Source organism: Fusarium oxysporum, chromosome 15, assembly GCF_000149955.1.
Source record: "Fusarium oxysporum f. sp. lycopersici 4287 chromosome 15, whole genome shotgun sequence".
Classification (NCBI taxonomy): domain Eukaryota; kingdom Fungi; phylum Ascomycota; class Sordariomycetes; order Hypocreales; family Nectriaceae; genus Fusarium; species Fusarium oxysporum.
Genome location: NC_031000.1, coordinates 1,545,946 through 1,571,224, shown reverse-complemented (window position 1 = coordinate 1,571,224; position 25,279 = coordinate 1,545,946). Strand labels below are relative to the sequence as shown.

The 25,279-nt window shown below is 47.7% G+C and overlaps 5 protein-coding genes across 5 annotated transcripts; 3 read left to right on the top strand and 2 right to left on the bottom strand.

Annotated features, from left to right (window-relative positions):
• Positions 1-2,270: 2,270 nt before the first annotated feature.
• Positions 2,271-4,437, top strand: FOXG_14453 (uncharacterized protein; the record flags this gene model as incomplete). Its single annotated transcript, XM_018394510.1, has 2 exons — positions 2,271-2,581; positions 2,655-4,437. The coding sequence occupies 2 exons, from the start codon at positions 2,271-2,273 to the stop codon at positions 4,435-4,437; spliced, it is 2,094 nt and encodes a 697-aa protein (XP_018254682.1).
• A 906-nt stretch (positions 4,438-5,343) lies between these two features.
• FOXG_21726 (uncharacterized protein) lies at positions 5,344-6,477 on the bottom strand (the record flags this gene model as incomplete). Its single annotated transcript, XM_018402073.1, has 4 exons — positions 5,344-5,559; positions 5,607-5,957; positions 6,083-6,250; positions 6,298-6,477. 4 exons carry the CDS (start codon positions 6,475-6,477, stop codon positions 5,344-5,346), a joined length of 915 nt encoding a protein of 304 aa, XP_018254681.1.
• Positions 6,478-7,374: 897 nt separating this feature from the next.
• FOXG_21725 (uncharacterized protein) lies at positions 7,375-8,154 on the top strand (the record flags this gene model as incomplete). Its single annotated transcript, XM_018402072.1, has 2 exons — positions 7,375-8,034; positions 8,071-8,154. 2 exons carry the CDS (start codon positions 7,375-7,377, stop codon positions 8,152-8,154), a joined length of 744 nt encoding a protein of 247 aa, XP_018254680.1.
• A 5,554-nt stretch (positions 8,155-13,708) lies between these two features.
• Positions 13,709-14,441, top strand: FOXG_21724 (uncharacterized protein; the record flags this gene model as incomplete). Its single annotated transcript, XM_018402071.1, has 2 exons — positions 13,709-13,760; positions 13,822-14,441. The coding sequence occupies 2 exons, from the start codon at positions 13,709-13,711 to the stop codon at positions 14,439-14,441; spliced, it is 672 nt and encodes a 223-aa protein (XP_018254679.1).
• A 160-nt stretch (positions 14,442-14,601) lies between these two features.
• On the bottom strand, positions 14,602-15,180 carry FOXG_14452 (uncharacterized protein; the record flags this gene model as incomplete). The annotated part of the gene is made up of 2 exons (XM_018394509.1): positions 14,602-14,815; positions 14,942-15,180. The coding sequence occupies 2 exons, from the start codon at positions 15,178-15,180 to the stop codon at positions 14,602-14,604; spliced, it is 453 nt and encodes a 150-aa protein (XP_018254678.1).
• Between the last annotated feature and the right edge of the window lie 10,099 nt (positions 15,181-25,279).

Sequence of the window (25,279 nt, the reverse complement as noted above, 5' to 3'; positions counted from 1 at the left end):
TGGTGCCTTGATTATAAGCAGATGGGGAGGTACTGCAAAACCTCGACGGGTCTGAGAGAGTGGACTAAAGAAGAGATGGTGGCTTACTTAGACTGGGACAAAGCAGAGACTGGTCGCATCGAAGCACGAGTAGCTGAGGAGACCGAGAACGGACGACTGTTTACAAGCAGAAGAGGCATGGGCGAGCTTTGGGAGATGGCTCAGCGGGATATCGATGAACAAGAAGCCTTGTATTCTGCCGCGGAACAGGAAGAAAGTTGTATTGTAGTTCAGCCGTAATTCTAGTAGAGTTTATTAGAGTGGATGTATCACTTGAAAACATCAAGGCTGTTCAAATCAAAGTCATCGACTTGCTTTGAAAAAATCATAGCAGGTTAATGGGACTTCAAGTAAAACCACTCGAGATAGTGGAATTGCACAGCGGGAGGCAATCCGATAGCGGAGAGGGCTAGACTGAATATGGCAATTGGGACGGACCCGTCCCATTTTAGAAGGACGGGTACCCGTCCGCCTATTGACCGCCGGCGCACCAGAGGACCCAAGAAGTCAAGCAGCTGACGGTTGCTGGTACTGTTCGGGCAGCAAAAGCTGCAGAGGTCGGTCAAGGCAACATAAAGCTGCAGGTGAGGGTGCGATGACCACCAATGTCGAGCGGCAAGATACCACGAATGTCGTCTGGGCAGCCAGGGTTGCAGAGGTCGGTCGTACGGGAAATCGCGGGCGCAGAGCCCGGAATGTCGAGGTAAGAAGAAGCCGCAAATACCACGTAGGAAATAGCGCCCGGAGGCGATGTCAAGAGCTCGCAAAGCTCAGTGTCGTTAGGGGCGTGTCGCGAAGAAAGGTCAACTCTCTGAATCCCTTTCTTCCGGCACCTGTTAGGGCCCCGTTAGCCCCACAGCTGCACTTGCTGCTATTTTGGCCTGTAAAATTTCTTTGTCCTAGCAGAGCGCTAACAGCGGGTGCCAAGGAAAACTTTTTACAAGAGAGAGTTACGCTACTGCGCAATATAAACAACAGGTGTCGCAGAGTAGGCATGATCTTCACGGCCTCAGGAAACAACTGCATTAGTAATCTAGCTGTATGCTTTAAGTAACTCTGCGGGATGGAATACCCCGCACGAGGGACAATAAAAGAAACATTCAATCAACACATTTGCTGGTGCTCATCATATTCACTCTAACCCTTTAAGCACGCTCAGTGCGACAACAGGCATGTCAACCAGGGTCAAGCGAGGCTAAAACGAGGAAAAGTGGTACTTTTCTCCGGGTCGACCGGATTAATACGGAGGAATCGTATATGGCTTAGCGTAGCCACGCCCTTCATATTCGTTCCAGATGCTCCAAAGGGGATCCATAATCGCAACCGCCAACTGCAACATCATCACCAACACGAACTTAAATGCAACACCTCCGTTTGTTGCTTTGAGCTTTTGGGCCCTGTGCATGTGCATCGCTCTTGATCCTGGATTCCAGAATTGGCATGACACTCACCGATACCTACCACCTTAATCCGACCAGATAGAGCAAGGTCCACCAACAGCAAGTTGACCTATCTAGGCTACCCTGTCCAGCCTTTCTTCTACATAATTCAGCCAGACGCGCATCAGTGTTCACCTTTCTTTGAGGTATTACCACGCAAGCTTCGTACACGAAGGTAAAGCCAACGCGTGGCTGCCCTTATTTTGTTGTTCCCGTCATTGTTCCCCCACCTCCATCGAATATACAGGGCTGCGCGTTTCTTTACCAGCAATCGTGCTTCGACAGACAAGGCTCCTTTGAGGCGTAGAGCAGCACTGTTCTCTTCGATCTTCTACGCGCTCACGCGATTATTATCGTCCTGCCCTCACACCCGCCTAGCACTCCCTCTTTCTAAGTCCGGCACGACCGATCAAGAAATCAAATTGTTGACCGCTTACTACGAATCACCTTGCGCGCCCCGATTGGAGAAGTGTTGGTAAAATCTACATTTACTCTCGAGTTCCTAGCCCGCTGAAGCACACATTAGTGAACCATCGATCACAAATTAGTGGACGAAGCGGACTGTCCAGAAGGCAGCCTAGAAATTTTATCCAACGACTTTAGGTATCGATAAAACGTCAATCCACTCAAATCAGTCTTTGACCGCTTCCAGGAAGCGTGAACTCCTTGAGGCCCATTTTCAGGCAGCAGATGCAGCAGCCATACAACTCGGAAAATGCGGCGGGGGACCAGATGTTGCGTTGGAATGGCATGGGCGATGCTTCGGGCTTCGTGAACAGGTTAGATGGACTCATGGATGGAAATGCGCATGCTGGCAACTCGTTCGGGCTGGTGCTGGCACAGCCGCAGTATCCCCAGCCTGTGCCGATTCCATCAAACTCGCTTGCTCGGCGACAGATGAATCGTGCGCTTGTTCCGACTAATCCGCGGACAGACTTTGACGGATCTGTTAATGAATGGGGAAATTTTGTTGGCGATGAAAATGTCCTGCTTCGGCAGAACCCTTCCGAGAACCTGAACGAGCAGGACAACGTTCAGTGGTTGGAGGAGATGGCGCAGAAGGCTAAAAGGGAAGCACAAGCAAAACGAAAGCGAATCCCACCGTTTGTGCAAAAACTAAGCCGGCAAGTTACCCTCATCGTATAATGATTGAAGAAGCAAACTAACCACCAGAAGCTTTCTGGAAGAGCGCAAAAATGAAGACTTAATTCGATGGTCGGAAAAAGGAGATTCGTTCATAGTACTAGACGAAGACGAATTTGCCAAAACCTTGATTCCAGAATTATTTAAGCATAACAACTACGCGTCTTTTGTTCGACAGCTCAATATGTATGGCTTCCACAAATGTGTGGGTCTGTCCGATAATTCCATGCGGGCAAGTGAGTCCAAGAACAAGAGCCCGAGCGAGTACTCTAACCCCTACTTCCGACGCGGCCATCCTAACCTTTTGTGGCTTATAAACAAGCCCAAGAGTGGCAGCAAGACAAAGAAAGACGCTAAAGGTGCCAAGGGCGACAATGACAGCGAGGAAGAGGCCGGGAACGAGGAAGTACTTGGCCCGGGACTGGCAGCCTCAACTACCCAGCCCACTCAATCCTTACCTGATGGAGAGTCCCAACCCATGCCTAAGAGGAAGATTACATTCATACGAGAGGAGTTGAACAAAGTTCGTGATCAACAAAAGCTGATTCTCGGCGCTATCAATCGACTGCAGAGAAACAACAACAACCTGTACAACCAGCTCGTCATGCTCCAGAACCAACACGACCGTCACCAGAGGTCGATCAGCGCTATTCTCAACTTTCTCGCCAACTTGTTCCGGAAAACGCTAGAAGATCAGGGCAACTCGCAGGACGTGAGCGATATCATCTCCAGCATGATCACGAACCAGAATCAGCAGTCTACGCAGCATGCAAATGTCGTTGATCTTGGAGACTTCATTCAAGAGATGGGTCCCACGACCTACGGCACACCTCGCATGAAGGCTCGTGGGCTGCTGCCACCCATCCCAAACCAGAACAACCGCGTCCAGTCAGCTAGGTCATCAACTATGCCTAGCAGCTCGGCGTACCAGCCCGTGGGCCATCGCAATCCCGAGATGGGTAATGTCACGGAATTTGTTAATGATTCTCCAATCGACATGACTTTTCCCAGTCTTCGCCAAGAGCTAGAAAAATGCCCTCATGAACGAATGAAGGTTATTAACGGCCACAACGCAACCGACACTCACGGACTGGATCTGCCAGAGACGGCCGACCTTGTCGCTAACGCGCCCAACACTCTAATTATTGACCAGGGGAGCAAGCAGGTCAATTTCATGGCTGTTCAGTCCTCGTCTGCACCCTCTATCAGGTCAACTCCCGCCCCAATCCCTGTCGCGGTAACATCTGCTCCTCCCCAGATCCCCAAGTCAATCCCTCACATGGCTACGCCAGCCATGCCCACCTCAGCCTCTGTCTCACCTCCGCCGGTCGAAGCGAACCAGACGGCCTCATTCTCCCCCATAATGCAACCATCCATGGCGCCGCGTTCTTTGAAAGAGATCAACGTGAAGCAGGTCGACCTAGATCAACTCCAACGTCTACAGAACGAACAGGACGCCAAGATCAGTAACCTAGGTGATTTACTTCGCCCGCTAAGCCCCGCCGGTCAAATCCCTGGTCTGGGTGATGGCGAGGCGTACTTCGACCCTCAGCCGGTAGATCTTGATCAGTATTTCGACAGCAATGCTTTCTTGGGCGATGGCCATTTTGGCGCTGATGGCAACGATTTCAACTTCGCTCCTGACACGGACTCGAATAGTCACAACAACAATTCGTTGCTACACCCGGAACAAACGATACCCCACGGAGGTACTACCAGTACTCTAAATCCTGCGAGCACAGAAGAAATTTCTCGCAATGACCCGGGGCTAGATAGTACCCCTGGCCGAGGAACCAAGCGACAACGTGTGGGCTAGTGGCCCCAGCCCTAGACCTTGTTTAAAGGCTGTCCATGGCTGGGACGAGGAGCCCCGCCGGCGGTGTCTTGAGTCATTTAACCTAGTAGATGGTGAGCGACAGAAGTCGAAGGATGGCTCCATCCACTCGACAAGGGGCAATTTTGGAATTGGAGGATGACAGGACCACCATCCATACTTGGGCATTGTAGAGTAGAGGGAGCTCTACCCACTTCTCTACCCTACCCAGGTAGATGAGTGGTCTCCTCTACCCTACCCGGGTAGAGTGGGTAGAGTGGTGGGTAGAGTAGTGGGTAGATTGGTGGATAGACTATAAGGTAGGTAGGGAAGGCAGATGCTGTATATATGCTCAATTCTTGGTAATAAGCCATCTTGTATTATACATCCCAACCCTCTTCATTGAAATCAATATTCATTTCATCATCCATCTCCACAGCCTCTACCATCATCGCTAGCTGCTCCTCCGAAGAGATGAGCTTCCTCGCGAACCAGTTGCCCATGCACTCTAACCTCTGGAGGTTCTCTGGCGATAACCTAAGCCTATCCCAGCTCTGCGCACGGCGTGCTCCCGAGAATTGTTGTTCTGGTTCAGTAGAGGATGGTGCGATTGAGAGGATATTGATGGCCATACGGTGGAGACGAGGATAGCGCCGGCGTTGCTCTGGAACTAACCACCACTGAAGAGGAGTTATCTTCAGAGCATCAATATCGATAGTTTTATCTTCAATAACCGCCATAAACGTATCTTCATCCTCTTGCGAAGTAGGTTGAACTCTTAGACGACGTTCCAGCCGGTCTAATTCATTCTCTACCCTCTTCCTCGAGGATGGAATGACACGTGTCGATATCAGCAACAGCAGCAGGGGCAGGGAGTGATTCATGAGGGAAATGCGCGTATTCCTTCTGCTAGATCGAATAAGCAGCATCGATAGTCTTCTGATGCCACTCTTCAGGCCAGTTCTGAAGAAGGCAATGCTTCCGCTTCTCGATCCCTCGAAGCATCGCTGCGGCGTACACTGGCGTTGACTCAACGAGGGCGTAGTATTTATCAAGGATAAACCAGCCCATCTCAATAGAATGAACCATGCGGAGATCCTTCTCTAGGCCTGATTTATATAGCACCTATAAAACATCAGCTTGAAGCATTATCTTGATGAAGTAGGATAAACCTTCTGATCCTCAAAATATGTGAGTATAGCATCCATCAGGGTAAGGCACTGGGATAATGAAGCCTCACTGCCTTCAACCCATAGTGTACCACTAGCAAATACAGAGAGAAACCCCTCCGTACGCTTAAGTGCATCCCATTCCACACAATTGAGTCGAAAGTTATCGCATTCAGGGTGTTTGTCAATAAAGTCTTTAATTTCTCGCTCCTTGCGTGTCGTACGCTTGATGAGATGGTACCATGAGGACCACCGAGTGTCGTTATCAATCCCTAGTGTAATGCCGACAGCCTCTATCCATCGATCATGATGGATAGAGCTGTTTCGAAGCCATGCAGCTAGGTTATGGAGCTTCTGGAGCGCAGTAGTAGCACACCAGGCTTCAAAGCCTTTATATTTCGCTTTAACTTTACTCCCTTTTCTCTGGGCTTGTCCATGAGCTCTTATTGAGGCCGGGTTATCTTCAATGACCAGCACACAAGATAAGCAGAGAATAGTTCGTAAGGATCGGTATCTTCCGTCTCTTCAATAGCCGCAAGGGCAGCTTTGAGAGCTTCTTTTGAGGTGGCAAGGAGAAAGGCTTGAAGGGCAAGATTAAGAATATGATCAAGGCAGCGTATGCGGTGTGTAATTGGATCATAATCAATCTGTTCGATATAAGTGAATACTCATCTAAAAGGTAGTGTATACAAACCCCAAATTCAAGTTTTAGAGACCGGAAGAGCCCTATGAGTAGAATATCATTTGAAGTGGCGTTATCTCCTGTGTGATAGCCGAGTTTCGTTGTTATCCCGAAGGATTTAAGGGTGCGGAGGATGATAGCTGCCCGGACCTCTCCAGAGTGGCTAAAGAGCACCTTTGGGAGTGCTAGCATCCTCTAGCGCTACATCATTATTCCAGCTCCAGATTCAAGTGAAAGAGGATTTTTAGGCGTCCTGGACCATTACCCCTGTTTTCCTCTTTCACTTGAAAGAGGGTACGTAGTGAAACTGCCGCGGCTCCACTTTCGGTGACGGAGGGGGCGCTTAACCGTCTGATTGGTGCTCAACTTCTGACGCTGTACGATTCTCACAGAGTTTGATGCAATGGCTGAGAGCCTTGTAACATGTAATATAATCTAAGTTTGATTACGGACTTGGACGCGAACAGCGCGTTGAAGCCACGCATTCAGGAGACGTGTAGAACTCACAGAGGGCATAGCTCTCGGAAATATTAAGCCCCTAAAGATATCACTGAGTGACACAGGAACAAAAATTGCGCTATAAATATCGATGAAAGCGCCAAGAACACATCAGGGAAGCAGTCCCCATGACCGGGCAGGAATTATCGACCAAAACGAGACGGCGCCATGACTCCGAAACACTCGTTGGCCTGATCTATTTCGTAACCGGCCGCTCGAAGTTATCACTGCATCAGCACAACCGGACTTCATCCAAGGTCAAGATTATCTACTGGGCCCAATCGAAGGGAGCTTCGGTCAAGAGCTCTGCTGAGGCCGAAACTCAACTGCGGTTTTGCTCCAGGGTGTTGATCTCATGTTCAATCGTGTGATAGCTACAATAACTCGCACGTCATACACGTCTCGTTGTTGGCTGAATACATATTCAAAAGATGTCTTTTGGCCACATCCGTTTCGAGCTGTGTCATGCTTGAAAAGGTACATGTACATGTAAAAGCGATTATCTGTTTCGTCTTTCGGGTTTTGGTATTCAAGGAACGACAACGTTAAGAGCTCTACAACTCAAAATTGGGGCTGAATAAGGAAATTATAATGCATTACATCGTGTCTCTCGTGATACAACTGCATAGGAGTGAACAAGGCTGCTATTGCGTTCGCCCTGTTGAGGACGACGAATCAAGTTATGCGAGCGGTGATGAGAGTGATGAGGAGAGTGATTCCGAACAAGACACGCACATTGGAGAGGAGGATAACCCGATGCAGGACGAATCGGAATTCGGCCTCCTATCCGGGCCTTGGCTGGAGCTATCTGAAGCTTTATTTCAGCTCTCAATGATGTCCTGGACATATCGAGACCCCGCTGGAGACATGTCGTCTTCCGCTATCATTTACTATACTGCTGTTATGGGGATACAAAGGCGGTCTATGTCTTATCATTCAGCTCACAACTCTACACCTGGCCTAGCGGCACTCATGTGGATTGGACGTGCACTTTTCTTAGAGTATGCTCTTCCTCTGTATCGCTACAGTACTCTTGCCTACCACTGGCCATCTCGAGACCAATACTCTTCTCAGCCCGAGCGCTTCGAAGCTATCCGCCAAAAATATCTTATGCGGGGCTGCTATACACCTTTTGGGGAACTCATCGAGCTAAAGGCGTTTGCTAAGTCCATTGTTAGACAGGAGGACATGCCCGGGAATCTCTCCTGGGCACCTGATGGGCGTTCGTTTGTGGTTGGCAATGATAAAGAAGTGAGGCTCTCTGACTTCTGTAGGACTTACCATTAGGCCATCACACTGGTTGAGGAGCAGGTTGAAGAAATGATGCTGGGCATTACCATCCAGGACCACCTAATGCATAACCCCACCTAATGCATAACCAAAATTTCGCTCCTCCCATACAAAATCCAAATTTTGATGTCCACAAAAACAGGCCCGATTCTCAATTAATAAATGAGGCTTTGGAGAAAGTTTCTAGAAAATTGCTTAATTTTTACTGCCTGCGTGGTTTTTTGATCTCCCGACCGCTCCGTGTGCGCTGGCAGTGCTTTGTTACGACCATAAAGTCATCACTTTCGTCCTCTGACCTGACACCCACCTCAATCACCGACTCGACCTCCTCATCCACATCCACCTCTATTTCTGCCTCTTTTGAGTCAGGAAGAGCTTCTCCAGCCGCTAGGTTCTCCGACAGAGCCACGAATCGTCGGTTCGGGTTTGGTACCGCCTTTCTTTTCTTCCCTCGCCGCACCTGAGCCATCTGCTCCTTGAGGCCAGTAATCCGCGCATTCCGAACGGCCACCTTCATCTCTAAAGCTTCCAGTCCCTTTGCGATCTTACTGTACTTCTGCCTGGTCGGACGGCTTCGGTGTTTGGCCATTTCCCTCACTTGCCGACTCGTTTTTGGCGTATCATCTGAGTGCAGTTGAGGAGGGCTCGGCGTCTTTAACTCTTCCAGCAGTTTTTCTTTGTCTGGTTGAATTTCAGGATGTGTTAGAGCCTTATGACGATTTATAGGCCAATTTCCAGTAAATCTCCAGCCGGATAAGATAATATCTTTCCTCATGCCCGCCTCCCTGGCTTTCGCGTATGCCCGGATACAGTTGACTTTGTCAACCGGCGCAGAATCGGTCAAACTAGCCAGGTTTTGGAGTTCTTTCCGGTACGCACCTTTGATGACATTAAAAATCCTATTATCTAATGGCTGCAGACCATGGGAACAATGTGCTGGTAAGTAACAGCAGTAGACGTTGTTCAGAAAGCACGTAGCCATCCACTCGTCCTGACTGCTCGTCAGCGACCCTATAGCGGGTGACTCAGCGGCGAAAACTCCGAAATGCTCACCTGCACATGGCTCCCGTGACCGTCAAGGATAATGAGTCTCGCATCCGATGCATCACGAGGCTCCGTTTGTGGTAGATAAACGTCCTTCAACCACTCGAGAGCAATATGGTTGTCTGTCCAGCCGTTCGGTGATGTGATGTAGTGCCAGTCCGCTATTAATTCGAATTCGTTAAGGGACCACTGCTTCTGCAGCTCTTTTCCTTTAAATATAATTCCCGGTTTCAAAGCACGGCCAGTTGCGGTGACAGCCTCAATAAACGAAGTCCAGGTGCGCGACTGAACGCCTTTCAACATCGCCTTCTTCTTCGGGTCAGAGCTCCCGATCACGAGGCTGTCCAGGGCTCATGGACAACCAATTAGCTATACCCTATAAAAGCCTATAGAGTACTTATAGAAGACTTACCGAAACCCACCATTATGCCGCCCTCATCCACGTTAACTGTGTTTTCAGGCTTGATCCAGCCGTACTCGTTCTCCCTGATATCGAAGCACCAATTGACCGCCTTTGGAGTAAAGCCATCAAATCTGGCGGCTTCTTGACGTTTTCCAATCTTGTTAGATAGTTTTGGGTGACGTTTGACGAACCTGGTGGTCCAGTGCTTGCCTAAAGGTTTGTTATCGCCTTGTTGTTGGAGGATGGCCTCGACACAGGCGCGGACCTGGCTGTGCGAGGGAGCATAGCCTAGAGACTCTTGTCGCAGCACCCAGCGAATAAGCGTCTCCTCCTGGCTCTTTGGAATACGCTGGTTGGCCTGGATACGTTCATTCCTGCTTGCTTGACCGGAAAGTCGTCTCGAAATGGTCCACTGAGGTACTCCACGTTTCTGGGCCGCCTCATTCTGTGAGAGGCCTCTATCGGTGGTGTCGAATATAGCCTCAGCTACTTCATCTTCGGTATAATTACGGCGAACCATTACGGAAGGAGTTATGGCGAGTAAATTAGGTGAAAGTTCGGCTTAAGTGGATGGAGTCGCCTAGGGTACATGATGTGAAATGCGACAAAAATTCAAAGGGCTAGAGAACCAGGCTACAGGGCGGAACGGGAAAAATTCAGGCCGATATAAAAAATTGATGAAAAAAGCAATATAGTGCAGGTCTTCGTTCGCGAGTATCTTCATGCCTGGCTGAATATAATGCAATTGAAAATTTGGATTTTGTATGGGAGAAGCGAAATTTTGGTTATGCATTAGGTGGGGTTATGCGTTAGGTGGTCCTGGATGGTAGGCCGAGTTTCAATGTTGATGACATTAGGGATGACCTGAGTTGCCGGAGGGCTGGGTGGCCATTTTTACAAAAACCTGAGACCAACCTATCGGATGCATGGGAGATGCTGGCGAATAAGCTTCGAACGTCTCAATTTCGTGGCAAACCATTTGCAACCGCATCTCATTGGTGTCCCGATACCTGTCTCGCATACTTGAATCTTGTCCTCGATCTCAACAAATCCTCATGAAGGGCTGTACCGCTCAAAGGGATAGAATCGGATCGATCATCGGTAACGGGGAAACTCTCATTCCCGGACTTGTGTAGCCTCTCTCGGCAATTCTTATCCGTCTCGCGGGTTGGGATTAGGATGCCCTTGATCTTCTCTCTCGCCAGCTACCTACATATGAACTTGGCAAAATTCTTTGAAAATCCATCCATAGTTTTTACCAAAAGTATGTTCCTTGGGTCATGACCTGTCCTTGCTGAACGAATGTGCTGGCACACGGTGTCTCCTTAGCTCAAAGCGTTATGCTTCCTTTTTCCAACAGGCCAGCAATACCACACATCAACCAATCCTAGCTCGAAGCCATCTCAATCCCTGTCAACTGAACACTAACTTAAATCCGACCGAATCACAAACTCAGCCTTGACGCCTCCTCATCTTAATGTTGGCTCATGCCCTTGTCTCTTTCCAACATACAGTGCTTATTCGACGATTTCTCATCTCAACAAGGCTTTACTACTACTTATGTTATCGTCTGAAAAATCTGTGTAGAAAACCTCGTACAATAACGATAAGAACTATCGTTAACGGCTAGCCATCTCTGTCTTGTTGCCCGTGTCTGAGGGAGGTGCACCTCAGGTTGTGGCGTCCCCAAGGCATTGTGACATGTCGCTGCGCTATGGCGTGGCTGGCATTAGCGCTTGCGATGAGGGTGCCCCTGATACATGCTGACGAAGGCGGGTAGCGCCACGGATTCCCAGGTCATCCTACTTCTAGCCTGAGGCTCGTTCTCATCAATCCCAATCCTCGTTCAATTACCCTCACAAGCGCGCAGAGAGCTACCCCTTCTCCCATCTGGTCTTCGACACTTGACCGAGCTGATTTTGGATTTGCCCGGATGGACCAAGATGCTCATCTGCCATATGACTCGCTGGGACCGCGGGCTGTAGCCATCGTCACGCCCTTTCTCATCATTGCCATTCTTGTCTTCTCAGTGCGGATCTATACTCATGTAGCCCCAGTATACAAACTGGATGCCTCAGACTATACCATCTCGGTCGCCATTATAAGTACAAGATAATCTAGATAAATAGATAATACTGATTTAAGTGTAGATTATGGGCTGGGCCGTTACAGCTATAGTACATCTCTGGAGCAGGGCATTAAGACCCTTTAATATATTTATATGGTTATTTTACTGTTAACTTTAGTGCCTGCCCCCGCTAGGACCTCAGTTGGGTTTCTACTGCTAAAGTTCGCATCAATGAGGCCTGGCATGCAATCATTTAGTTTATAATTGGTATTCAAGCTGCCTGCATTATCAGCACTGAAATCTTCTAGCCCATCCAGTGTCGACCAATTAATGCACACTGGGAATGAGGTTCTAGATGCGCGGTGCTTAAGTGCGCAGCAGATTTAGATATGTGGCTACGTGACTATAGGTAAGTTATCAACCACGATATTGGCCCTTATTGCATGATGCTAACTCCTCTTGCAAGGAGTTGCTTTATTTGATGACTTGACTTTAGCAATCATGCTAATGCTCTTAATCTGGAAGCTTAACTAATCGACTGTGGAACACTGTCTTATCACCGTTTTGTTGGCGCTTGGCCTGGTTGCAGCTATAACCATCTTCTTGAGGCTCATCAAGATATGCATATTGGACTTTGCTTCTCCAGAAAGGTTCAGGACTCTAATACCGGCATACTTTTGGCTTCAAATGGAAGAGGCCATTACGATAATAGTTTCCTCCGTGCCCATACTTAAGTCCCTAATCGAGCATATCCTTCATCGATTCGGCCTGCCTATATTCCAGCCCAGGATTAGGAAATTGACCTCATTTCACTTCAGCACCCCCACGTCAGATACAACACCACGCTTGCACCATCAGCAGTCGCAGAAGGAGCTACTAGGATACAAGCAACCTTTTTTATGCATGAGCCCCGGCTCGAAGCAGCAGAGGACAGTCCATCAATATCGAACAATATGCAGCCTCTTAGCGATATTCCTGAAGCACTGACGTGCTGGTTATCTCACCATGGATTGCGGCAAAGGGTCTACAGCCTGATCTGATAACTCGACAGCAAACACGGCTTGAAAATGAAATACTCATCAAATCCAACCTATGGATTTCCTTGAAGATGCGAAAGGGAAGAATGTCAGGAGCTCCTATCCTGCCCAACCGAATCCCAGATCCTCACGACAGCCTCCTGGGCAAGCCAGATTGTATGAAAACGCGATCATATGACGCAGAATCGCCAAGCACCTTCGTGGAATGACAGACTCGGACGAGGTAGACGCAGTCAGGTAAGAAAGTAGTAATCATATATACATCGACTCTAACAAAGAGATATATAAAATTAGCGTTTATTTTCACCCAGCTCTCGATCCCTCTTATGCTTCCGCCTTGGCTACATTAATCTCAAGCCCTGACCACCCGATACTCAGCTTGGCATATCATTTATGAAATTCATCCCGACTTTGGGGAAGCGGTACACTCCTGGAGCCACATATGAACATAATCGTATTATGAGCTACTGTCAGTCCAAATATCACCTAGTTATACTACGCAATCGCCTGCACAACCCGAAATTCCCGCTCTATACGGGTTTCTCCTGGGCCCGCATCTACGCTTATGGTAAAGCTAAGACTCCAGCATGCCAAAAACGAGTAGGCTTGGGACACGGACGTGTGCACGGATACGTTGGCTTAACTTTGTCATCATACGATCTGTGCTCAGCCCAGTAGGTAATTTAAAATGTTTAATCTGGGGGAGTTGCTTAGGAAATCGCGAAAGGCCACTTACAGCTCGTTTGTAGAGAAAGGTTATTAACTCCTCCCGAACCCAGGACTAATTAATTTTCCAGTGAGGCAGGTGCATTTAGAATCTGCCCAAAATCTAGCCCAAGTCAGCTCTTTCCATAGATGTTCGTCACCCCAGATTTCTCCAATGAGCCATTCAATCTTCCATTTTACTTTCTCCACTGTCAGATTCTATCACAATTCGATATCGAAATCTAGCCATTGCGAAGCCAGTGCTGATAACCTACCCAGCTTAAGCTTAAATTATCAGCCCAAACAATCGATACTTGCCAACTTTCGAGCGCCGATATTCTGTCAATTTCTTGCCGACCTCACAGGTGGGACATCAACATGGGTGTGTCTCGATGTATCAGTGCTAGAGTCTGGAATGAGTTAAGTCGTGGTAAGTGACTATTAGCCCCTTGTACTCATGCCTATCGACTGCCGCTAACAACTGTCCACAGTACTTGAGTTAGCCCCTCAAGGTAACGACGTGATCAGTTGTGACAATAGCACTGGGCTTCAATGTCCCGAATGCTCAGATAGCGAGAGCTGCCGATATACCGTTCCCCTCTACTGTGCCCAATATGCTACATCTGCCTCCAGGAGGAATGCAGAGGCCGAATCAGAGAAAGGCGGCTGCGGCCTAACCATTGGTGGCATCATTGGCGGTATCATCGCTAGCATTGTAATAATTTTCGCCGCTACATATTTAGTTTGGAGGTTCTATATCAAGCCTAAGAGGTCACAGAGTCCCACATCTATCCTTGTCTTCGACATGGACCCTATGCAAGGTTCCGAAAAGGATGCCGCCTCGAGGAGAACTTCTCTCTTATCGACACATACCGTTCACTCTATGGCTCCCACCATTCTTACTCGAGCCTCCAACATTATCCAGATCGCCTATATCCCCGGCGTTAGCATCGGAGCGGCTCCGACGTCATCAAATCTTGTTGTTTCTTCCGTCCCGCTGATCCCCATGCGTCACACGGAGGGCAACCGAGGCCATGAGAGCAATGACCAACACTTTTTCATCCCTTGCGGCCTTCAAGGATCGATCCATTCGAATCTATCTCGGTATTAGTAACAGGCTATTTAACTACCATCGTCCATACAGATCGATGCTCGGTTCCGTTCGCAGTGTTGTCTCTCTGCAGTTCAGCTGCGCGTGGTTGCAGTTCTGGTTGCATTTCTAGATTACGCTGACGGCATGTTTCAGTGATTACTGTTCGGGCATGCTCTCTTTATTCCTTGATCAGTCGGCGAAAGACGCCGTGGGCCTTCCTTGGGCGAGCTGGGCACTTGTGAAAGTTGGCGCGGTGAGGACCGATGCAGTTGACACATTGTTCTGGGGCAATACAATTATCTGGAGCGTAGCCAGTCTTACCGCAACGTCGGCAGGGAGGCTGCTTGTGGCAGGCGCGGAGGGAGGGGTAGTCCCAGAGTGTTTTACACTGCCTATGACGATCGGCTTTTGTCAACAAGCGTAGCCGTGCGGCTGCCAAATAGGGACCAGTATTTCTTAGTCGGCTTCAGGAAAGAGACAAGCAGTGTCTTATCAAGGGGTTATCCGAGGTATGCTACAAAGGGCGCACGTCAACAGGCTTGAGCCCCGTCTGGATTTCTATTTCATCCTTCACAACACTTCCGCTGTCCAACTTATTGCCATGGAAGTCGGTTAGTCCACGGGGAAAGTCTGCGACCGCATAGGTAAACCACTTCTTGTTGGTCTCCACCGTGGTGGTCCTAGAGTCTGCTGCCCACTCCGCCTGCTTCTCTACGAGGAAGTCACGGATCTCAGGGTCGGTGGTCTGGATAGCCATTCAGAGTTGAGTTGAAATACCTACCGAATCCAGTCCGAAACAGTGCTGAGCTTTCCAAGATGAGGGTCCGGATTGCGTAGTTACCATGTTCTGCCCGGAGCTCTGGCTTCCAGGAGGATGAAGTCACGAAGGTCCTTACGGAATGGGGGCGGTAGTAACCGGTTGCCCCTGGAGATGAGGGGTGGTCGATATTTTGTTCTCGTCATCGTCGTTGATGTTGACGCTGATGGCTTAAGTGGTCATAAGCAGCAGGAGGCGAGGCAGCGACGCTGCTGTGGGTAGGTTTGGAGGCAGATCCGGAACTGGAGAGCTCGCGGCTCCAGAAGTCTAGCAAGTTATTGGAAATCTATTGAATGAACTGTCGTTCCAGTCCGTTTACTATCCTTGAGGGGATAAGGGGCACGCAGAGTGGACTGCTTCCGTAGCTGCGGCAGTGTTGGTGACGTTGAGTGGCGATGACGGCGTTTGAGCCATCCGTCCGGGTCTTAAGCAGTGGGCGGATTTGTCGTAGAGGATGCCATCGCCGCCACTTTCGGGCAGGTTGGGACGTTTGTTGCGCACTTGTTAAAGAACAAGCTGTCGATAAGGCTACTTTCTCAAAACCTGCATGCCAAGAAAATGAGATTATAAGTGGAGGTTGTAATAACCTAATCAGCCTCGTGAAAACCACGACAGATTCCGGGTAGGCACGGCCACCTCCCCGAGAGCCGCTCACCTATGGTGCGTGTTAAATTGTTGAGACCGTATGACTAAGATGGTTCGATCTGCCGGTGGCTAAGATGTGGATCCTATGTAAGGAGTTGTTAATTAAACCTTTAGTGATACCTTCGACACCCACAATATTGCTTCATCACAAATATATCAAATTAAATTTCAAATACAGCATTTGATATTCTCGATACGCAACGAGTCATTCGTACATTTGTTTTGATTTGCTTGATAATTTGTTGGACTGGATTGTATTTTTGAGCAGCACCGCATAGTTTGCGCGTCGGCTGGTCACAGTAAGCCATTAATGCAAGCGTTAAAGAAGAGCGAGCGCCTCGATGATATCTTGAAACGTGGCGTAATCGTTAGTGCTAACTATATCTGTTTTCTGACGTCAGCGAGCGTACATCATACTGCTACATTGTTACGAGCAGCTATTATATACCAGCTTACGATATAAAATAGCGTACTATCTAGAGACGAAATTGGGATTATCTTTGAGCTACTCACATATCAAATTATGCATCACTTATAACGACCTCTAGTCCTCGCAGTTCCTGCCCATGAAGCGCCTTTATTTTGAGAACTTCCATGATGGCTTTATCAGAGTCCAGAAAGAGCTGTGCGATGTCGTGGGCGTGCCGTTTGCGACTAACTCGGACTCTTAAAAATGTAACTCCGTGGCCCCTTAGCCGCATCCCAAATGCTTTGGGGCTTGCATAATAGGCGTTAAACGGCGTCGGCTGTGCAGTTTGCATGGATTTAGCATGTGACCCTCTCAAGTCTCCTACCTGTTGCTAACCAAACATGAGCCGGGATGCAGGGAGCTTTCCACATGCACGATTCGGTCAGAAAGGTGTCATGCATACGGCTTTGCAACGACATGACATGGCAATGGCGAAGTTTCTGAAACCAGCGCCTGTCACAGCAAATAGCTGGACGTTTGAGATTAGTTCAGCATCTTGGCTTGGTTGATCAGAACAAGCTTCCTACCACCGTGCAGACACAACATTACACTGCAGCCGGCTCCATAAGGCAAAATAATTTGGCAATTCTTGAACTACAGTAACATCCACGTTTAGCGTAAGTGGCCACCCGCCAATTGAACGTAAGAATTGCTTAATTAATACAGCCAAACCAATCGCACCCGCCACGGCACGAGCTGGCGGATTTTGCCATCAGAATGGCATTCGCTCTAGCTGTTGGGTTATTGATTAATTATAGATAGTATTTTACCCCTTCCGGCTGTGCTGCGTTGAAGGCTGTACTAGGAAGGTTTCATACCCTGGCCCTGCGGATCCTTGATCTCATTCTTTCTGATCCTTTATATCTTTCCACTTCGTTCCGCTGGAGAATCGATATACGACTAAGCTATCTTTGATCTGCCGCATCTTGCCTAAGATGACTAGCCCCTGCGCGAATTACTATGTAAGCCTCCATTCCTGGTTCGAAGTCTAGAGTATTGACCACGAACAGGGCTCTGCCAAGTGCCGCAATAGTGTCCTGGTGTTTGGTGCCCGATGCGATTTCTGTCTGGTATGGTCTTCCCAGGCGCAATTGTGTCGTTCCCACGCTGACCCCGAATATGGTACTAGACCGCAGGTGCTGGGATGCTTATTAATAATTTGCTGCCACACCCTTCGACTCCATCCAGCGAATATGTCAAACCCATGAATGAGAACGTGGGGAAGAATAATGCGGCCGCTAGTAAGGAGGGTGTGGCATACTTGAAGAGAGCCTATGCTTCTCCTTGGTCCGTTCAGAAACTTGTATATCCAGATGAATTGGGATTCTGAGACGGAAATGACAGTATGATGCTTCTTTCTTTCTGATATTAAGTGTTAGCGACTACCACTGCCATTAAACCTCTCATAATGGGTCGTAAGCAATGTCATCCACTGGAAGTCCTCGAGGTGTTATATTGATAGATAGCCCCCATCCACGTCTAGTGAGGGGTGATATTGGAACTGGCTGGTCAGACCATTGAATCAAGGGGCATGGCGGCCGTTTCAAATGGTTCTAAACGCATGTTAGAGTAACATTTAAATCTTACTGGAACCCGGTCACGAGGCCGGGAGAATCATGTCTTCAAACGCTCTAATCTGATATTCATGTTTGAATGCCATATGATTCTTCAGTGACGCGTATGTCTTCCGGGAGAAAGGGAATCCTTGCGCGGTCTATAGCCCATTCATTCGAAAATCGACCACATCAGGCTATTGGGGGCATGAGGCTAGGGTGAGGGGAAACTGCCATAAATATGAGGAACACACTCTCTCCTAGAGGGTGAAAATATCAGCATTCCTAACAACTCTCACTGCCACATTCCCCTCCGTCCAGTCATCATAGAAGAATTCCTGTCTTCAACTAAAACACTCTGCGAGGGAAACGCATTGATTTAGATTTAGTTCTAGATTTAGTTCAACTGTTCCGTTCTTTATTTGCCGGTCACTGGGAGCAGGTATATTTTCTTTTATGCGCCATATTGCAAGGCTCTGGGAAGACTTGCCGTCAACGTTCAGCTCGAAACGTCGGATCCTACAATTCAGCTATTGACAGACTATTTGGAGGCCATTAAGCCAGCAAGTAGTGCATACGGAACAGCTACTAGTGAGTAGCTACCACTGGAGAAAGTCTTCAGCCTGGCGAGTTGAACAAGGGTATTCTGCCTTCCCATGTCGTATTCGCTTGTCCGGGAATCACACTCTTGAATGGTTTCCTTCATAAGTGGCCTCCAACATGAAGCTATTAATGCATACCATGGCTTGAACATTGAGGACTGATGCTCCTGATCGTGTTCGACTATTTTTCTTTTTGTCTTCCTTCCTTTATTCCAATTTTTTTTCTTTCTTTTCTCGCTTTTTTTGTTAAAAAAAAAAAAAAAAAAAGAGAGAAGAAAAGACATTCATTTAGCGAATGAAAATCACTCCCTCACGAACGGAGGACTCCCCTTGCGTTATTCGTCGCTGGCTGGCCGCTCGTAAGAGGAGATGGATTCCTAAAGCTCTGGTTACCGCCCATCCGCCTATTGGTGCATTCGTGAACAAAGGAACCCTACGGAATCAGACAATAGCAAGTTGTCGTAGCAGTCAACGTGCACATAAGCATGATTCTTCGTCGGTCAGCAAGGATGCTATGAGGTGTGAAGTTAGATTTGTAACTCACAGCACTTCGTGTCTTTTTTTTTCTTCCAGCTCGAAACGCCAACACCAGCGAGAAATATAGGTCTCGAAATACAGAAATTCCCCACATTCTGCGAGTCGAAGGTGGCCGTAGCTTCAAGCTTGTAATTGAGTGCCTGACAATGGCTCAGTTTTACGGTATAAATGAAGGTGCTATCTGGGAATTCCAGGAGGAGCCGAGTGCCCTTTGGGCAGGTGGGTCAGTTCTCTATCCGATTAAGCGAAGAAGCAGAAGATGGTATGCATCAGAATGATGACAGATTGCAGATCCGATTAGAGCGGGGTCTCTCATGGCGGAGACGGCAGCGAGCTTTGGAAGTTTTATATTTCAGTCACTGAAATAACCAGCCCCATTCCCTTACCATATTTTCTTGGCCTATGCCTTACTCCCATCAGCCTTAAATCACCGGACTATTCACTCCTGTTTGTGAATCTTGTCCCAGGACATCACTTGCATCGAACGGCGTGCCTCACCGTCATAGACAATTGAACCTGCATCATCGGCAAGCCAGAATACTACATCGACGGCACGAAGAGATAACCTTCGACCAGTCCTTTCATCGGGACGAGGCGGATCCCCCTCTGAACCCCAACACCTCCATATTCTAACTCAGCGAGCTTCTGAAACTACAGCCGCATTTGCCTCTGCCCTAGGAATTATTCGCAGACGATTCTGACAGAATCGTCCATACAAATGCGATTTTTCAGGCCATGCATTACTGCAATGTCGCTTACTACTGGGCCGAGTCGCTGATTGGTTAAGATTTCCACTTGAGGTTAGTTAGGGTTAGCATCATTTTTTAAGGTTTACGGCATTTTGGCAAAAAGGGTTCTGCAGTATAGAATAAGATCATAATAGCATTTACTACTCTATTTTATTTTATCACTATATATCATCTAGGCACTACTAGCTGGCAATAGATAAATATATAAGGGTTAATAATAAGCATTATATGCTTATTTGCCAAAAATGCAAAATAGCACTCTAGCTAAATACATTCATAAAGCACTTTCGATAGATGTATACCCGTTGGCTCATGCCGCGAGGGGGGGCGAGCCAACTAAGCAAGCTTAGTTGGGCCCAAAAGTGTGAGACGGCACAAAAGTGTGAGACAACCCCTCACCGCTGGCTGTCGCGAATTTCATTGATTTTCTATGTGATTTTCATGCAAATCTAGACGCCAATTAGTAAAAAAAGTACCATTTCTGTCCACTTGCATTATGCCGTCAATACCTAACATTAAAGCTGCTCAGGCAGTGGTTATTTCACGCCAACGACTCCAAAAGGGCTTATCTCGTGATGCTTCCAACGGGCCAAAGAAGGCTCTCTCTCTCCGCGATGCTGAACGACGATATCCCGGCTCTAAGAGGCCGTCTATTGCTCGGATTATCAAGCAGCTTGAAGCTGCTAATACCCTTGATTATGAACTAGTTATTCAGCCAAATATGGGCCGGCCGCGACTTCTTTCGGATGATGAAGATGAGGCTATCGTGAGCTTCGTTATGTGGATGCAGAAGTCCGGTCTTCCAGCTTCTAAAAGCGAGATTGTGGATGCAGTCAACACCATAAGAAGCCGCCGTGATGCTGATGCCAAGCCGGTTGGGAAGATGTGGTACAGGCGCTTCCGTGACGATCATCCTGAGCTTGATACCTCGATATTGAAGGCGAAGGAAGCGGCGCGCTATGAGTATGAGAAAGCCGGCGTGGAGGAGACGAAGCAGTGGTTCAAGCGGCTCGATGAGGTTATCACGAGATACGGAATCGGCGCCTCGGAAATCTGGAATGCTGATCAAGCAGGTATTAGAGTCGGAATACTGCGAGAGCGAGTACAATGCCTCGTTGTACGTACTAATAAGAAGGCGGCAACAGAGGTATATTCCCCTAATGATCGAGAGACTTGTACCGTGATCGGTACAGGCAACGCCGCCGGAGAGACCACTCCGCCGTGGCTTATCTTCAAAGCCTTTCCAACGCTCGAGTGGGCGAATATAGAAGGCGATCTCGAGATGCGGTTTGCACAGTCAGATACAGCGTTCTCGAATGGCGATATAACGCTCGAGTGGGCGAGAGACTTCAACCGGAAGTCTTGGGATAAGTCTGCAGCAGTTCAACATCGTCAGCTGGATTTTGAAGAGTGGTTTGGGTGTAACGAGCACCTAAAAAGCCCTTCTAATGCTGCCGCTTCATATGACAAGCCTCCGGGCACGGAAGGAAAGGCTGAAGAGGATCTCGTGTGGCGGTTGCTCGTTATCGACGGCTTCTCCGGTCACGGCTCTTTCGCCTTTCGAGAATACTGTATAAATTTTAATATCCTCGTTGCCTTCCTTCTTCCTCATTCAACTCACATGCTTCAACCAATGGATCTTGGTGTTTTTCAGTGGTTAAAGAATGCACACCAAAAAAGGCTGCGAGATGCTTTGCGGAAGGGAAATTTGAGCTTCAACCGCCGTGACTTTGCCGGCTCCTTCAAGGTATGTGTAATCAGCTACAACCTTCTCTCAAATACCCCGCTTTTCACATACTAATCCTCGTTATCTCAGGAGATCTTTGATGAAGGCTTCACGCCGGCCCACATCATCACAGGCTTCGAAAAGTCAGGAATCTTCCCGCCCACCGAGATACCTGCAGTCAGCTATCTTCTAAAAAAGAAGCTGAAGACGCGTAAGGCTATTGATCCAGCTTTATCTTCGCTTTTACCGGCGGAAAATCGGTTCCCTTTGGCCTCTGATACAGCAAGAGATGTCAGTAACCGCTATCACGATATTCTGAGCTCCCCAACGCTCAGGGGACTGGAGTCGGTCCGGAAGATCGTCAGTGAAGCTATTGTGCTTGAAGATATCGTGAGGAATCACGTTGAAGATCGCCAAGGGCGTATCGAGAAGAGATATCACCAGAGAAAGCGCGGCAAGCGAGCAAAACCGGTAGGAGAATATATTCACAATGTGAGCTTAGAAGAGCTTCGAGAACAGCATACTGAGGATGTAAATGCAGGAAATAAGGCACAACAGCGACTTCAGCTTCGGAATCTACGATCTTTTGCAATCCGGCAGATGGAGGAGATAAGAGATGAGTGGCGGAAGAAGAAGGAGGTTATCGTCAACGGCGTTGAAAAGAGGTTACAGTTTAAACAGTGGCTCGAACACACCGGAAAGGATGTTGAATATGCCTCATATGACGCCTCACGAGCTGAGATACGTTCTCAACTGAACAAGAAGGAGGATTTCTTTACGATCGATACCCAGCTTGCCCCGGAAGCCCGTGAGGCTATTCGCAAAGCACGCTTTGCAGATAAGCCCCTCTCGTCAGCCCATTTATCACGACTTCTCTGCAGCGATGATACCGTCGATTTCACGCTCACACAAGCGCCGGCCGATCAGGATGAGGATGAAGATAATGATTTATCTGATGAAGATGATCTCAAGATGCCCTCATCGCCGCCCTGCCTACTAGACCGCGAGTCCTCCCCTCCGACGATACCCTCAACACCATGCCCGCCTCAACACCACGCCCGGTATGACGATGCCTTCATCAATCGGATGATAGAGGAAGCCGAAGCCTTAGAGGCCACTCAGGCACTTTACGATGAACAATAACACCCCCAAATTGCGTGAGAAATGCATGAGAAGTCGTTCTTAATTAGGAAGCCATTTGGGCGCCGCAGCAGTCATTTCGCCCAGTCACATATAGTCAATAGCAAATATATTATCACAAGAAGCTTCATTTCTATAATTCCAGTAATTTTCATATTTTTTGACCTGATGAGAGTGTTGAAGAACAGGAAATGCCCGCAAACAGCACCAAAAACCGGTCCATTCGGTTGTCTCACACTTTTGTGCCGTCTCACACTTTTGGGCCCAACTAAGCTTGCTTAGTTGGCTCGCCCCGCCTCGCGGCATGAGCCAACGGGTAAACTAACTGGCAATATACTATAAGATATTATTAATTATTATACTGGCAGAGACTTAGCAGATCTATTTAACTTAAAGCTTCCAGAAGATGGCAATATAGCAGTTAAATAGCTTCTAGTATTAAAAGGGTATAGCTGTATTATATCTGCATATAGGTATCTTATGGTAGTATAAGATAATATTGTCTATCACTAGAAAAGAGCAGAGTATAGAGAAGCAGAGATACAATAGGAAGAGGTTATGCTGTAGACTTAGATAGGTAGGAGGTATACTTGGTACTGGATCGTCTGAGATGATAGCGAAATCAGCATTATACTAGATATTGCTGATATTATAAGATGCAGCGCTATAGAAGAGATAATTGCTAAGAGTTAGGCCTGGCTGAAAGAAGAGGACGCTATGTGACTCCAGAAGGGAGATTTAGAAGAGGATATAGACCACAATTTGCCGTAGGTTAAGAGGTTAGATTAGATATAGCACTTTGGCTCCTAGGACTTACTCAGTATTTACAATGCAGTTATATAGGTATAAGCAAGGGAAGTAATAGGCAATAGGGCTAAGAAAGATAAGCAAGAAATCTGTAAATAACTATTACTTAGTTAACTTAGGCAGAGCTTTAACCGTAAGATAGACTGCTGCTGCTGGCGACTTAATAGCATGCCGATAGAAACACTGCAGTGGCTCGCTAGCATTATAGCAATAAGTCTAAGCGGCATACTATTTGGCCATAAAGGCAAGAAGCCATTAATAATTAAGTATTATTCAGCAGGTTACCGCTATTTAAGCTTTTACTGAAGGTTATATTGTATTAGATATAAAGAGGCATTTTAATGCTAGGTTATTTGGTTTATAGATAAGCAGTAGAGCATACTGCATAATATTAATAAAGAGCTTGAAGGGGATGCATTTCCCAGCAGCCGAGACAGTAGGTTCTATAGTGGCAGAGATGAATGCTGATAGTGAGGAAGAAGAGGAGGATAAAGATGTAGACAAGTGTGAGGAAGAGATCGATAATAGTGGCATAAGCAGTCTAATGCATAATGCACTTAATTGAGCTATATTCCGGTTTATTATTTCTTTAATTTAAATAAAAGTTAATAGAAATGCACATATGAACCCACTACTATGCTTTTATGCAGCACTTAGTATTAGATTATGTCCGCTAGGCTATATAGAGCCGCATTTATATATAGGCATGCTAGCTGCTATAGTAGGCCGGGCTGTTCTTTCTGGAGGCTGTATTCGAGGATCAGCCGCAGGATCAGGATAAGGTCAGAGTGAAGGCAGTGCTTACATTTAAGGAGCAGCATGCCGCATAGATATTATATCGGTAGCCATACCGTCATAAGCACAATCATCAAATAGATGGCATATAGGAAAGGGCACCGCCAAAAGATAGGAGGGCAGCCGGCAATACGATAGGCAGATGATAGAGAGGCGCTATTCCATATAGGTAAGGAACTCAATATCGAAAAATTCACCTGCATGCTCTACAGTCAAGTTATAGGGGCGCATAAGATGCTAGACTGGCTATTCGGGGGACCATGGCAGAAAATCAGCGGAACAATTGACATAAGGCGGATTATCGATAATATAGTGCGGCTCAGGGCAGGTCAGTCATTTGCAAGCAACCTGAAGAATAGCTAGTTAGAGCCCAGGCCGGCAAAGGTGATGCAGCTGATAGAAGCGTTGATATAGGATGCGGCATAGAATCAGTGGAAGCAGCAGAAGGTTTATATATAGCTCCGCAACTTATGGCTGTCTTAAGAGATACTATTCATACTTACATACATACAGTGGGGGGCAAAAAGTATGAATCCAAACGCAAGTAGCTGGCCCGCCCCTAACCCGATTAGGCACGCGTTTTCCCCTCCGCTTTTGCATGCCAATTTCTTCCCCACAACACACATCACAACACCATAACGATGCCTCGAGGGGAGGAATTATCGCCTTCATTACGGTCTCGTATATGTGAATTATGTAGGCAAGGACTTACGCACTCACAGATCAAGACGCATTTTCCTAATATCCCTCTCGGCACGATCAAAACGACCCTACGCCGCGAGGCACAACGTGGAGCCGATAATATATCCCTGCCGCGATCAGGTGCGCCACACAAGCTTACAGAAGAGCAACGGGATCAGATTTATGATACCGTTACAACCGATCCACATATAACAATGAGAGATTTGCTTGATTCTGTTGATAACGCTATTAAGCTGCGTTCCTTACGATACCTCTTACGTGAGATGAACAAGAGAAAATGGATGCAGAAGAAACGTGTGGCCCTGACGCCGCTA